Here is a 14,201-nt window from a genome sequence, read left to right as displayed (position 1 = left end):
AGTGCCCTTGCTACCTTAGAAACTTGGTTTCAGATAAATGGGTTGAATCTAAACATATCTAAGACTCACACGATGCAATTCAAAACCAAACAGTCAAAATATGAGCAGATTCTTAATTGTTCACAACAACCAAGATATAATTGTAGATAAAATTTGAGCTGGCAGCCAAACGTTAAATACCTAACAAATAATCTGAGCATCTTTGCATTTGCAATGCAAATATTATCAACTGCAACAGACACAGACATACAAAAAGTAGCATATACAAGCTACTTCGAATCCATTACTAGGTATGGCATTGTTTTTTGGGGTAACTCGAGAAACATGGTGTGGATACTAAAAACACAAGGAAAAAACATTCAAAATATGTGCACTGCAAATCATAAAGAACCACTTTGCCCGTTATTTAGAAAACTTAAAATATTAACTTTGCCATCCCTATACATATTTGAGATTTATTAAATTTTTGTACATCAGATATGAATTATTTGAGGGAAACCATTTTGTCCATCCACATGATACTAAAAACAAAGAAATATTTATGCTCCCCACCCACCACCTCAGACTGTATGCCCAGGGACCTCAATACACAGGAATGAAAATTTGTAATAAATTAACAGGGAACAAGTTGAAGCAGATGAAAGAAAGCTATATGATGTACTGACACTGAAATGTTATTACTCAGTGGATGAATTCATGCAGGACAAATTGGAAATTTGAGCTGGTACAATGTGTTACATATTTCAAGAAATATCAAAGATGATAGTGATGCACACCCATCAACTTCAACTTTGGGGCAACTTCAACACCCTCTAATCTGTCGATTGACAATTCCAAAGATGATGATGATGAATAAATTGTTTTTATGCTCTTTCATTAATTTCCTTTAAAAGACATTCCTAACTGTTACACATACAAACAAAAAATTCCAAAATAATAAAAATATACATACATATTTTTGTGTTTCAATTCATCAATATTTGGGCGTAGAAACAAGTAAGGGTTTTTGAAGAACAACATTTTCACCTTTGAATGTTAACTGTACTTAAAAACAGCATAAAATGTATGTATATGGTATTCATGCATGAATGAAAACTTTTCATGTAAACCTGTTAAATACAAAAAAATGTTTGTAAGTTGATAGAATTTGATGCTATTTCCTCCTGTGTTTCAAGAAATTGTCAATGTTTTAAGCAGATCATTAGATGGTTGTTGTGGCTAATTCATTCTCATCTATCCCTTGTACTAGTGCTGCGAGTCAAATATCCTGTGACTCTTTGAGCAAGGTTGACACTGTATCAAGTATATCGGCACATCAGATGGTCTCGAGCCTATTACAACGAAAGCATTTTTTGCTAAGTCCTACTCATCAAAATTCTTCAAAATAAATTTGTACGAAACCTCAGAAGCCAAAGCTTCATTTGTAAATCTAAGATGACCACTAATTAATCTATTAATGTGTAAAAACATTGACCTCAGCAGCAATAGTTTAATTTGCAAGTATAAGACAACCCTGTACTTTTTGAATGAAGAATTTTGGGGGAAAAGCTTCATCTTATAGTTGGATAAATACAGTATATGATACATCCAAGATTCACAATGACTGTAAAATGCACTGATGTATATTTGCTACAGTAAACAGACACTGGCAGCCCAGTTCTACCCAAGAAACACCAGATCTTATTGATGGCACAGCTCCTGTGATTAAAGAAGAAAGTGGAGCACACGATTGGTGAATATGAGGCTGTTTCTTGAATAGGATAATGTTGTGTGGAATAAATGTGAAATCTCAAAACACTACCAAAGTACATAATTGCCAGAAGCAAGAAATATTTATCAGTACATGTGGACTTTAAGAAAACTTATGATTCAATTAATAAGCAGCAAGTTTTATGACATTCTCAAAGAAATAAGGGTGAACAAAACCATGTTACTCTTAATCATCTAAACAGCTCGAAAATTAAGTTCATGGGTGAGATTTCAGAACCATTTAAAGCAAAATCCCACATAAGACAAAAGATTGACCTATTTATATTATACCTGTCACCTGTGTCAAGGACAAAGCTCTCAAATAATTGAAAAAAAAAAACACTTGAATAAGATGGTATTGAAGAATAAATTGTAATAGATCATAAAAAAGGAAACATTCTCTCAACTACGTAACATTTGATTATGATCTTTTAGTGTTATCGCGGCACACTGGTTCAACCATTAGACAAATTAACACTCCCGAGGAGGTAACACCAAAACTTATTACATAAATTTCTTTGGAAAGACAAAGTACACATCCAGTACCAAATAAATGCCTGAAATACATGTCCACAAGGAACGGTAGAATCAATAGGATTGGCCAGATCAAATAAATCAGTTAGATTATATAACAACACAGTTTAGACATGAATGCAAACTATGAAAGAGTCAAGAAAATGGATAAGTAATTCTTTTTCACAAAGAACACCCACATTTCAAAAGTGATCTCGACTAATGTCAAGCTAACAAATTACCAGTGGCAACAGGAGGATATAGTGAAGAGTGAGCAAGAGAGAGTGTGAGTGTGTGTGTGTGTGTGTGTGTGTGTGTGTGAGAGAGAGAGAGAGAGAGAGAGAGAGAGAGAGAGAATTAGGGGCAGAACATATTAAGAGAAAATATTGCACCAAGAAATATCAGTGATAATGAGCGACTCTGCAGCAACCAAGGGATGCAACAGAGCCTCACAGATGATGCAGAAATGAAGGATGAAATTCTCTGGACACATCTCATGCATGGTTGACACTAGACTCACTAAGATAATCTTTAATCACTTAAAGAACTCACGTAGAAAAGGCAAGTCATATGGACTGAGACAAGAAAAAAGCAGAAGTCATAGAAATTAAGTTGTGTTGGCACCAAAGAAAACTGAAATCAATAAAAACAATATGGGAAGGATATATTGTAACTAACCACAAAGAGGTGGTGTTGAGTCACAGACAGGTACAGTGAAAAAGAATGTTAGAAATATTTCATCTTTTGGAGAAAGTCCTTCAAAAGCAGAAGAAATAGAAACTGTAAAACACACACACACACACACACACACACACACACACACAAAGAGCACAACCCACACATGCATATGGCCGGCCACTGTCTTCAGGCACTACGAGGCTGGTCATGTAAGTACCTGGCCTGACTGAGAGATGGCAGTTGTTGTTGAAAAATGTCTCTGGATTAGAAAGTACATGATCTATGAAGCATATGTTTCAAGTTTCAAAAAGAACAGATACCATCTTCATGTAGTTAAGGCTAACCAGCCATTGACCTTCTTCTGTGCGGATGCATATGCATTGCCAAAACTCTTACGGGTCTCTGTAAGACTGTCTGCCACGAGTAAAGAGTGTAATGGACAGGGGCACTACGAACGTAGTGTGTGGCCATTAAGTTGGGAATGTGAGTCTCACGAGGAGCGTGCAAGGGATAAATCCCAGCAGTCGCAGTATCCTCTGTGCCCTTGGTGGCTCAGATGGATAGAGGGTCTGCCATGTAAGCAGGAGATTCCATGTTCGCGTCCCAGTCAGGGCACACATTTTCAACTATCCCTGTTGATGTATACCAATATCTGTCAGCAGCTTAGGGTCTTGATTTAACTACCATTTCATTGTTTAGTATTTGTTTGACAGCCATCAATAGTGAATGTTGTGAGTGAAAATGGAGAAAATTGGTCATAATTATGTGATACAATATTTTGTTTGAAAGGCCTCAGTGCAACCAATATTAAAGATGTGTTAGATTCTACTTTGAGAGAGTCTGCTCCTTCGTTGAGAGCAGTAAAATATTGGGCAACTGATTTTAAATGAGGCCATTTGATCTGCCAAGACAAGCATCACAGTGGTCGACCACACGAGTTGACGACTCCATAAATGCTGAAGAAAATCCACAGAGCGGTACTGAATGATCGTTAACTGAAAGTGCGCGAGCTAGCAGACATAGTAGGCATTTAAAAAAGTGTGGTACATCACATATTAACTGAAACTTTGGACATGAGAAAACTGTGTGCAAGGTTTGTGCCGCATTTGCTCACATTCGAGCAAAAACAGTGTCGTGAAGATGTTTCAAATGAGTGTTTCGCAAAGTTTTGCAGCAACAGAGCTGATTTTTTGCACCGTTCCATAACCATGGATGAAACATGGGTCCACAACTTCACTCCTGAGACAAAAGAACAATCAAAACAAAAGACATAAATTGGGGAATCAACTCCAAAGAAGGCAAAGACTGTTTCATTTGCAGGCTAGGTCATGGTGTCAGTTTTTTGGTATGCGCGTGGGATAATTTTCATTGACTACCTTGAAAAAGGAAAAACTATCAATGGTGAGTATTATGCAAACTTATTGCAACGTTTGGGTGAAGAAATCAAACAGTATTTGGCCAAGAAGAAAGTGTTATTTCTTCAGGACAATACACCAGCTCATGAGTCCATTATTGCAATGGCCAAAATTAACAAATTAAAGCTTGAATTGCTACCTCATACGCCCTATTCACCAGATTTAGCCCCCTTGGATTATTTTCTGTTGCCAAACTTGAAAAAATGGCGTAGTGGTTAAAGATCTTCAACAAATGAAGACGTGATGTCGGCAGTTAATGGCTATTTTGAGGAGTTAGACAGTTCTCATTATAAGAAGGGTATTGAACTTATTGAAGATCACTGGTAAAAGTGTACAGAGATGGAAGGAGATAATGATGAAAAATAAATACTTTTTTTCCCAAATTTTTATGTTTTCTTTGTTGGGTCAGGTACTTATGGGACCATCCTTGTACTGCTGGTAGCTACGGGCTGTAGCATCCGGGAAGATGGTGGCTGTGTGTGTGTGTGTGTGTGTGTGTGTGTGTGTGTGTGTGTGTGTGTGTGTATCAACCTATCCTTTACACACTATCGAATCTCCATTGTTTGACATCATTAAGTGTTAGTTGGGTGCTTCATAGTATGCTAAAGTCAATTCAAGAAGAAGAAAACTGAAATAAAGGCCCTCTATCATTCTACTCAAAGAATGAATCAGTTCATGTTGGATAAAATGAATAAGTGATATTTATCTCCTGAAGTGAGAAGGTAACATATCAACAGTAGTCAGCAGGCAGAAATGCATGTTTTGTTAAGCAGTCAATAGCTAATTTGCCCATAAGAAACCTATGAAAAAACACAAGCTGATTTTACCAACCATCTGTCAGTAAGTAAATGAACTAATTATATTATTTTTCTCATTGTAGCAGCACAGAGTAGCCTATTTACTGAATGGAATAAATGTGCAATGATGAAGAGTATGTGACAGTTTTCACTTATCCATGATTCCCTTGGGAAATATACAGTACAGTGTGTTTCAGAACCTGTTTTACAACCTATGAGAAGGAGGGGGAAGAGAGATTTGAACAACAAAATGAGAAAAAAGCCTCTGTATGAACACATATCCAAAAAATACCTCATCTCTAAGTTATTTTTGCAAGGACAATTTACTAAGATCTTAAGTCAGAAATCTGCAACAAATATTAAAGAATGCCCTCCACTTGTTTCTGCACATACACACATTAATGAGAGTATGAACTGACACACACTTTATTAACCCCAAAGAGTGCCTCTTGGTTTGACAGGGCTCCATGACACACCAATAAAACACCTCTGCTGATGAAACATAACTGCTACATAAAACAACTGTGTTAAGTAGCCCCATAAATAATAACTGAAAGAATAAAAGTAGCCCCATAAATAATAATTGAAAGAACTAAGTTATGGGGAACAAGCAGGCATGGAATTGGTTCCCCTGCATGTTTCATGAGTCAAGGTAGATATTACCCTACTACACATACAAAATTGTCACTGAAAAGTATTCGAGCCTCATCATACAGAATGTTCTGAATAAAATCCTTGTAAATAAACAATATAGTACATTCTGGGAACTCATATGGGCCTACCACACAGTCAGCCTGCCACACAGTCACCTACAATTCTGGCCCATATATGAACTGTTAGTGGTGTCTAATTTGAACTGTGCCATGAGTTTCCTCGCCTACCCATACATTTTGTGAGGGTGGAAGTGGAAAATTTGCTACTAGTTTCTAAACTGAGAACATTGTAAAATAATGTTCCATTAACAACTAAAAAAAATTATGCTTTTTCAAATATTCGTTTATATGAATTTTTTTATTTATTTATTTTTGTTTTTTTGTTTTGTTTTGTTTTTTGTAGTGAGAAGTTATCTCCAGCATCCCTAAATTTGTAAAATTATTTCTGGTGTACCCTGTACAGTAGTTTCACAGCAATATAAAGATGACTGTTCATATCATCATTTACTAGTAATATGTAACAAGAGTAGCAATTTTAAATGCTGGTTTTTGCAACACTACTGCCTTCTAAAATCTTCTAGACAGCTTTTTGCTGAAACAGTTAACTACTCCATTAAACAAGAAATTAAAAACGTAAAAAATAAGATTAAAAAATAAGATTTCATCCAAACTGATTCGTTTTCAGAATATTAATGAAAGAATAACCCATACAAATAAATTTTGTTTGTAAATTAACAAGTGTTTTCACATGCACACTTAAAGCAAGTGAAACAATGAAACAATTACCCTCTGAAAGCCATGCTGGAACATATGAATCTACTACTGCAACCAGCAGCACACAAGCACGAGCAACTTACATCAGTATATACACTGCAATCACCGCCAGTTGCCTGCAGCTGCAGGCAGAGTTGTACAGCACGAAGTGATTGCTGCAACAGATTTTTTTATTTACACTTTATAACAATAAAATTCTAACAAAACAATAACAAATTGTAAAGTCATTCACACTGGAGCTAAAATGAGATGTTTGTTAACAAAGCATGTGATATTTTAAAGGTCATCTCCAACGTAAAGAGATGCTGCTACCACTCTGAGAACAATTTTTAGAATACGATCTAGTTGGTAAATGGAATTCAAGGGTGTATCAATGTGCACAGCATTCAAAATTCCACTACTTTCTTTAAAAGAGTAATATTACCACATGGTTGATTTTGCTGTCATTATTCAACGATAAAGTTACTGAATATTACTTAAATAGAGAATATACTAAGGGACAAGATGCTACTTTTCGATGTTTAAGCTGTATTATGAGAGACTTATTCATTGTATTAAATGTAACATCATTCATAACATTCCAAGCAATAGCAGAAATGAAAGGACCAACAAATGATTCTACTCTTGTAGTGAACTTTAATGTTTGCATAAAAATAGACAGTATTTTCCAAAGTTGTGAGGTAACTGGAGAGTGGATCTACTGACTAAGATACAATGAGACATGACATTCAATAACAGTCTGATTAAGAATACACGATTCAAAAACAGGGTTTTGAGTGTGGGGGCATCTAGAAAAATCTTACATATGAATTATTAATTCAGGTAGTTAGTGGAGATAAAAAAGAAAAAAAAAAGTAGCACATGGACAGGGAGAAAGCAATGAAAGAGGAAGCTACCTGGCAGAAGTTTGCTCATTGCATAATTTAATCAGCATTAACATTTGAAAGTAAGCTGTATAGCCGGCCGAGCAGTTCTAGGCGCTACAGTCTGGAACCCCACAACCGCTACAGTCGCAGGTTCGAATCCTGCCTCGGGCATGGATGTGCGTGATGTCCTTAGGTTAGTTAGGTTTAAGTAGTTCTAAGTTCTAGGGGACTGATGACCTCAGAAGTTAAGTCCCATAGTGCTCAGAGCAATTTGAACCATTTTTTAAAAGCTGTATATGTGGAAGAGATCTGGGATAATGGTTGGTTTCAGATTGATTATATAATGGGAAGATGAAAATTTTGAAACCAGATGTAAAAATAAAATAAAATTCCCCTTGGTAAGTAGGAAATATAAGACTCAGAAATACCCTCAGACTACAAGAAGAATGTAATAATTCCAGTTCCAAATAAAGCTGGTGCTCTCAAGTGTGAAAAATTACCAGAGCATCAGTTTAATAAGCCAAGGTTGAAAATAATTACAAAAATTATTTACAAAAGAATGAAAAAGTTGGCAGAGGCTGACCTTGGGAAAGAGCAGTTTGGGCTCCAGAGAAATGTAAGACACATGAGGCAATACTGGCCCTACAATTTATCATAAATGATGAGCTGAAGAAAGGCAAACCTACATTCAGATCATTTGTAGACTTAGCAAAAGCTTTTGATAAAGCTGACAGGACAACACTCTTTGATGTTTTGACGGTGTAAGGGATAAAATACAGGGATTGAAAAATTATGTAGAACAAACCAGACTCCAGTTATAAGAGTTGAAGGACATGCAAGTGTAGCACTGACTGAGAAAGGAGTGAGACAGGGTTGTTGGCTATCCCTGATGTTATTCAACCTGTACATTCATTGAGCAAGCAGTAAATGAAACAAAGAAGAAATATGGAAAGAGAATTAAAGTTCTGAGAGAAGAAATAAAAATTTTGAGGTTTTGCCAATGGCACTGTGGAATGTAATCAAATTACATCAGGTGGCTTTGAATGAGTTAGGTTACGAAATCTATATGAGTTTTGCTATTTTGGTAGAAAATAAACTGATAATGGCTATAGTAGAGAGGATATAAAATGCAGATTGGCAACAGCAAGAAAAGCCGTGCTGAAAATGAGGAACTTGTTAATGTCTGATACTAATTTAAGTGTTAGTAAGTCTTTTCTGGAGGAATATGCAGCCTTTTATAGAAGTGAAATGCACACAATAAGCAGTTCAGACAAGAAGGGAATAGAAGCTTTTGAAAAGTGGTACTACAGAAGAATTTTGATGATTAGATGAGTAGATGAAATACCCAATGAGGAGGCACAGCTTAATTAGAAGATGGAAATGGTAGATCGGACACATCATCAGGCATCTAGGTACAGACAATTTCGGAAGTGGAGGGGGAAGTGTGTGTGTGTGTGTGTGTGTGTGTGTGTGTGTGTAAATGGTTGTAGGTTGCAGCAGTTATTCAGAGATTAATAGGCCTGCACAGGGTGGACTGGAGTGGAGAGCTGAATCAAACCAGTCTATGAACTGAAGCTAAAAATGGCTCTGAGCACTATGGGACTTAACATCTGTGGTCATCAGTCCCCTAGAACTTAGAACTACTTAAACCTAACTAACCTAAGGACATCACAAACATCCATGCCCGAGGCAGGATTCGAACCTGCGACCGTAGCAGTCGCGCGGTTCCGGACTGAGCGCCTAGAACCGCTAGACCACCGCGGCCTGCAAACTGAAGCTAAGAAGAAGAAGAAGAAGACGACGAAAAACAACAACAACAAATTAGTAATGAATGCAGCTGTCGACATGTAAAGGGAAAAAATATTTAAACTTGCAGTTGATCTTTTGAAAATTCAAAAAATAAATCGCTGGTGGTGCACAGCTAGCCTGTATTTAACAGGGAAATGCAAACAGGATGCAATGCTATGCACATCACTTTCAGTTCAAAGGTTGTCATTTCCATCATTTCTGTTAGATGTCATCACTGTATGCACAATTTCCCCTTATCTTTGAGAATAGTGATTTTTACCCTTATTTTTCTCTGAAACCCTTACACAATGTTACCACACTAAAATGAAGTGTCACATGACAAAAATATGCATCTACATTTACATTCATAGCTAATGATAAAAAAGTTGAAAGAAAAATAAAAAATACACTGACAATATGTAGGATCGCATGAGTTAAATTTTCCACAATTTACACTGTCTTTCTTACTCACAAAGGCCTTTCTTCTGAGAAATATATTTAACAACTAGTTTGGCGACCCACATGCAATGGAAATATTTTAAATCTTGTAGGTACAAACATGCTTGATCTTACTGACAGTGACAGTATAGAGAGAAGGGTTAGTTGTCGGGACATCATCACGGCGACAGTGGTTACTAAAGTTAATAAATCCCTTAAGAAGGCTAGGAGAGTTTAACTGTTGGAAAGAGCAGATAAGCTGCTGTTAGTATCATACTTAGACAATGAATGGACATAATTTAGTTCCAATATGATGGAATTAGATGAATTATGGGCAAAGCTGAAACTAATTACAAATAACACTGTGGAGGAATACGTGGTCTAGTAAGTGGATTAAGGACACAAAAGACCACCATGGTTTATTGACAAAATTTGAAAAATGCTGCAGAAACAGACGTTGTTGCACTCTAGGTTAAAAAAAGAATGTACAAATATCGACAGACAAAAGTTAGTACAAACTCCTGCACCTATAAAAATGATGATGCATGATACCTACAATAACTTTCACTGTCATACATTAGTGAGAGATCTTGTTTAAAACCCATGAAAATTCTGGTCCTATTTAAAATCACTGGGCAGGTCAAAGGCTTCTGTTCAGTTACCTGTCAATCATCTGATGTGCCAATAGACAACAGCAAAAGGAAAGCTGAAGTTTCAAATTTTGCATTTAAAAAAAAAATTATTCAGGCAGGAGGATTGCACAGACATACCATCATTTCACAGTCACATAAATTCCCATATCGAGTACATGACATAGGCATCCCTGGCACTGAGAAGCAACACAAAGGAGTTTAAAACAAACAAGCCACCAGGTCTGAATTCGGTTTTACGGAGGGTACTCTTTGGCAACAGCCCCTTACTTAGCTCACATTTAAGGCAAATTTCCCAAGTGACTAGAAAAACAAGCAGGTGATCTTGTACATAAAAAGGGTAAAATAACACACCTGCAAAATTACAGACCAATATTGTTAACACTGGTTTATTGCAGTATCCTTGAGCATATTTTAAGTTCCAATACAATAAGTTTCCTTGAGGGAGAAAAGCATCGGTCTACAAATCACTACAGTCATGTGATACACAGCTTGCCATTTTCTCACACAGTATCTTGCGAACCATGGATGAAGGGCCACAGGCAGAGCCCGTATTCCTAGATTTCTGAAAAGTGTTTGACACAGTGTCCAGCTGCAGATGTCAATGAAGGTCTGAGCACACGAAATATGTTCTCTGGCATGTGAGTGGCTCAAAAACCTCCTAAGTAATAGGGTAACGTCAGGTAATATGCCCCCCCCCCCCCCCAAACGCACACCCTCACACTCTCTCTCTCTCTCTCTCTCTCTCTCTCTCTCTCTCTCTCTCACACACACACACACACACACACACACACACAGGAAGTGTGATAGTACCACTATTATTCTGATGGGGAAGGTGAGCAACAATCTGCAACTGTTTGCTGATGACACTGCTGTATACCTGAAAATATAAACACTGAGTGGCTATAGGAGGATATAGGATGACTTAGACTTTCTATCTGGTGTCGTGAATAGCAGCTCGCTTTATATCTGGAAAAATAAAAGTTAAAGCAGATTAGTAGGAACAACAATCTATCTGATGCTCAGTAAAGTATTAGGGGTGTGCTACTAGACAGAATAATGTCAATCAAACATCTAGGCATAATGTTGAAAAGTAATATTATAAGGGACAAGCAAGTAGGGTAATTAGTGGGAAAGGTGAATGAATGGTTTCATTTATTGGAAGAATTTTAGGAATGCCTAACTCATTTATAAAGCAGACCTTAAATAGAACACTGGTGCATCCCATTTTACAGTACTGCTCTCCAGTGTTTGAGATCGCTCCAGGATGGATTAAAGAAAGACACTAAAGCAATTCAGAGGCATGCTGCTAGATTTGTTATCAGCTGGTTTGATCAACATGGGAGTGTTACAGAAATGTTCCGTGAACTCAGGTGAGAATCCCTGGAGGGGAGACAACATTCTTTTCGCGAAATACTACTAAGAAAATTTTGAGAACTGACATCTGTGTGGACTGCAGAATGGCTTCACTGCCATTACGGCACATTTTGCACAAAAACCATGAACACATGAGAAATTAAGACTAATATGGAAGCATTAGAGTGTTATTTTTCCCTTGCTGTGATTTGCAAGTGTACATGAAAGGAAGTGACTGGTAGTGGTACAAGGTAACCTCTGCCATTCACCATGTGGTGGCTCGCAGAGTACGTATGTGAATGTAGGCATAAATCTTCTTCTTCTTCATCATCTCAGTCCAGTTTAGATATCAGTTACTGACATGATGTAGTCTGTCATTAATATATCTCGTTCATCTGCCAACAGAGAACCACAACTTCTCATGTGAATAGGGAATGCAGAAAAGTTCCTAACTTCTTGCAATACGAAAACTTGCTCTAAACTGCTCAGCCATCTAATGGTGCATTTACACCTCTGTGCCTTGTACCTAGTCACTGTGCACCTGTGTTGCCTCACATGCAAGGAGAGGCATGTGTAAACTGCAGACACTATTACAGTGATCAAGATGTCCGGTTTGTTAGCAGCAACTGACACTCCACTCAGTATATTTTGAGACAAAGTCACTATCATAAAAAGAAGCTCAAGTAATGGGATACTTAATACCTGTCATATAATGCAAGCATGAGTATAGTGGAAGAGATACAAGTGGCAAGAAGTATTCTATTTAATATCTGTTCTTGTGATTTCATCGTAATGAGCCATTGATGGTAAAGGTAAAAACAAAATACAGAGATATTGTACCAGTGGTGACGAGGTTTGCTGTGACAGGGACAATTATCCCTGTTTGAAGTTCCAGTTCAAGGTATCTACCACAGCAAAATCTATCAACAACCCAAAAGTTGTCCAGGCTCTGGTAATATCCCTGGAGAACTACATTAAGCTATGTTGTTACCGTATAATGTTTCTTTCTCTGGAACACAAAACAGTTATTTGATGCTTAACATTTACAGTCAGCATTCCAAGAATAAACAAATATTTGTTTATTTCTGACCTTGCAACACTGTAGAGGTATTTAGAAAGGATAATACATTTTTGTTTAAATGTCCAGCAGTCAAATCTCATCAGCACCGGTGTGTGTGTGTGTGTGTGTGTGTGTGTGTGTGTGTGTGTGTGTGTGTGTGTGTCTAGTAACCAAGTAATACACGAAACCGATCCAAGTAACACAATATGGCTTTATTCATAACCCTCTGAACAATAACAGAAATAAACCTCTCGTGACTCCACACATAACAAGACAAAAGAATCATACAGGAAGTGCAACATAAGTGACACACAGAGCAACTGACGTGAGTGGTACAAACTAAAATAACATAGTGAGGGCTAGTCAATGCTGCTACATGCATATATAAGCACAAGTCACTGGTAGACAGCGAGGCGGAGACCGTGCCATGTGCACGCTTCCTACAGGTGGCCTCTCATGGCTGGCCCACACTGATACAGTTGGTGGTTGATTTAAGTGCATACGCGCGGCAACTCTACACTGAGCACACTCATGCTAACACACACTAGTAGCAAGATACAGCATACCTCTTCCTCATGCAAAGAGAGTGCTCAGGGGACAGAGGAGACGTCGGAGATCCGACAAGAGACACATCCACTGGGTCTCGAGTGGAAGTAGCTGGTGCCGATGGCAGGGGAGGGACTATGTGCCAATCAGGCACTTACTATAGGGATGGAATGCACTGAGATGCAGGCATGCCCAAGGCGGTTGGCTCACACGGCACCCGATGACAGCACTGGGAAGGAGTGTGCCATCACCATCTCTGTGTCATCACCAGGAGGAAGATTGTAGTTTGGTGGACACGGGACTGAACCCACTGGCACTGATGGCTGAGGAAAAGGTGATAACGGGGCCAAAGGAGGTGGCCTGAGCAGAACAGCAGGCTGCGGCAATGGACCCCAGGCAGGAGACAGACCGGCACCTGGTACCAGGGAGCTGAAGCCGAAGGGCACCACATGTAGAGGAGGCAGCCAATATGACGGGGCACCTCCACAGCAGTCAACAATGGGCCCGAGGTGGAGAGCAGTGGTGCGGGCTGCGGTGATCAGCGACACCCACAATGAATGGGGGCATCAACCATTTAGACATCACAAAGATGGCGACCACGACGGCAGACAGCAGTGGCTGGTATCCACTCGAACCTATGACCAACCCCTCATACTCATACTGGCAATCGCAGCATGAAGCAGCCGGAGGAACCCTACTGCAGCAGGTGCAGCACAGGCTACAGAAGTTGGAAGAGCATGAGTGCCTACCTGTTGTGAGCAACTCGCGGACTCTGCACCCCATAGGCATGAAGCGATAGGTGCTCAGCAAATTGGAGAAGGGCATCATCCGGCGAAGAACACACCTCGAACTTTATCATTTGGGACTTGAACACACACACTAGTCATTCCGCCTCACTATGTAATTGAGGGTGGAATG

The 14,201-nt window shown here is 38.5% G+C and overlaps 1 protein-coding gene across 1 annotated transcript in view; it reads right to left on the bottom strand.

The window, feature by feature from the left end:
* Positions 1–14,201, bottom strand: part of LOC124606309 (death-associated protein kinase dapk-1-like) — a 305,618-nt gene that overhangs the window by 223,893 nt on the left and 67,524 nt on the right. Inside the window, exon 8 of the mRNA XM_047138290.1 lies at positions 6,663–6,734. Coding sequence (XP_046994246.1) covers positions 6,663–6,734 — 72 coding nt within the window. The remainder of the gene's footprint in view (positions 1–6,662; positions 6,735–14,201) is intronic.

The sequence above is a fragment of the Schistocerca americana genome, chromosome 3 (assembly GCF_021461395.2).
Source record: "Schistocerca americana isolate TAMUIC-IGC-003095 chromosome 3, iqSchAmer2.1, whole genome shotgun sequence".
Lineage (NCBI taxonomy): Eukaryota > Metazoa > Arthropoda > Insecta > Orthoptera > Acrididae > Schistocerca > Schistocerca americana.
Note: the sequence above shows the minus strand (reverse complement) of the source record. Positions and strands in the feature narration are given on the sequence as shown.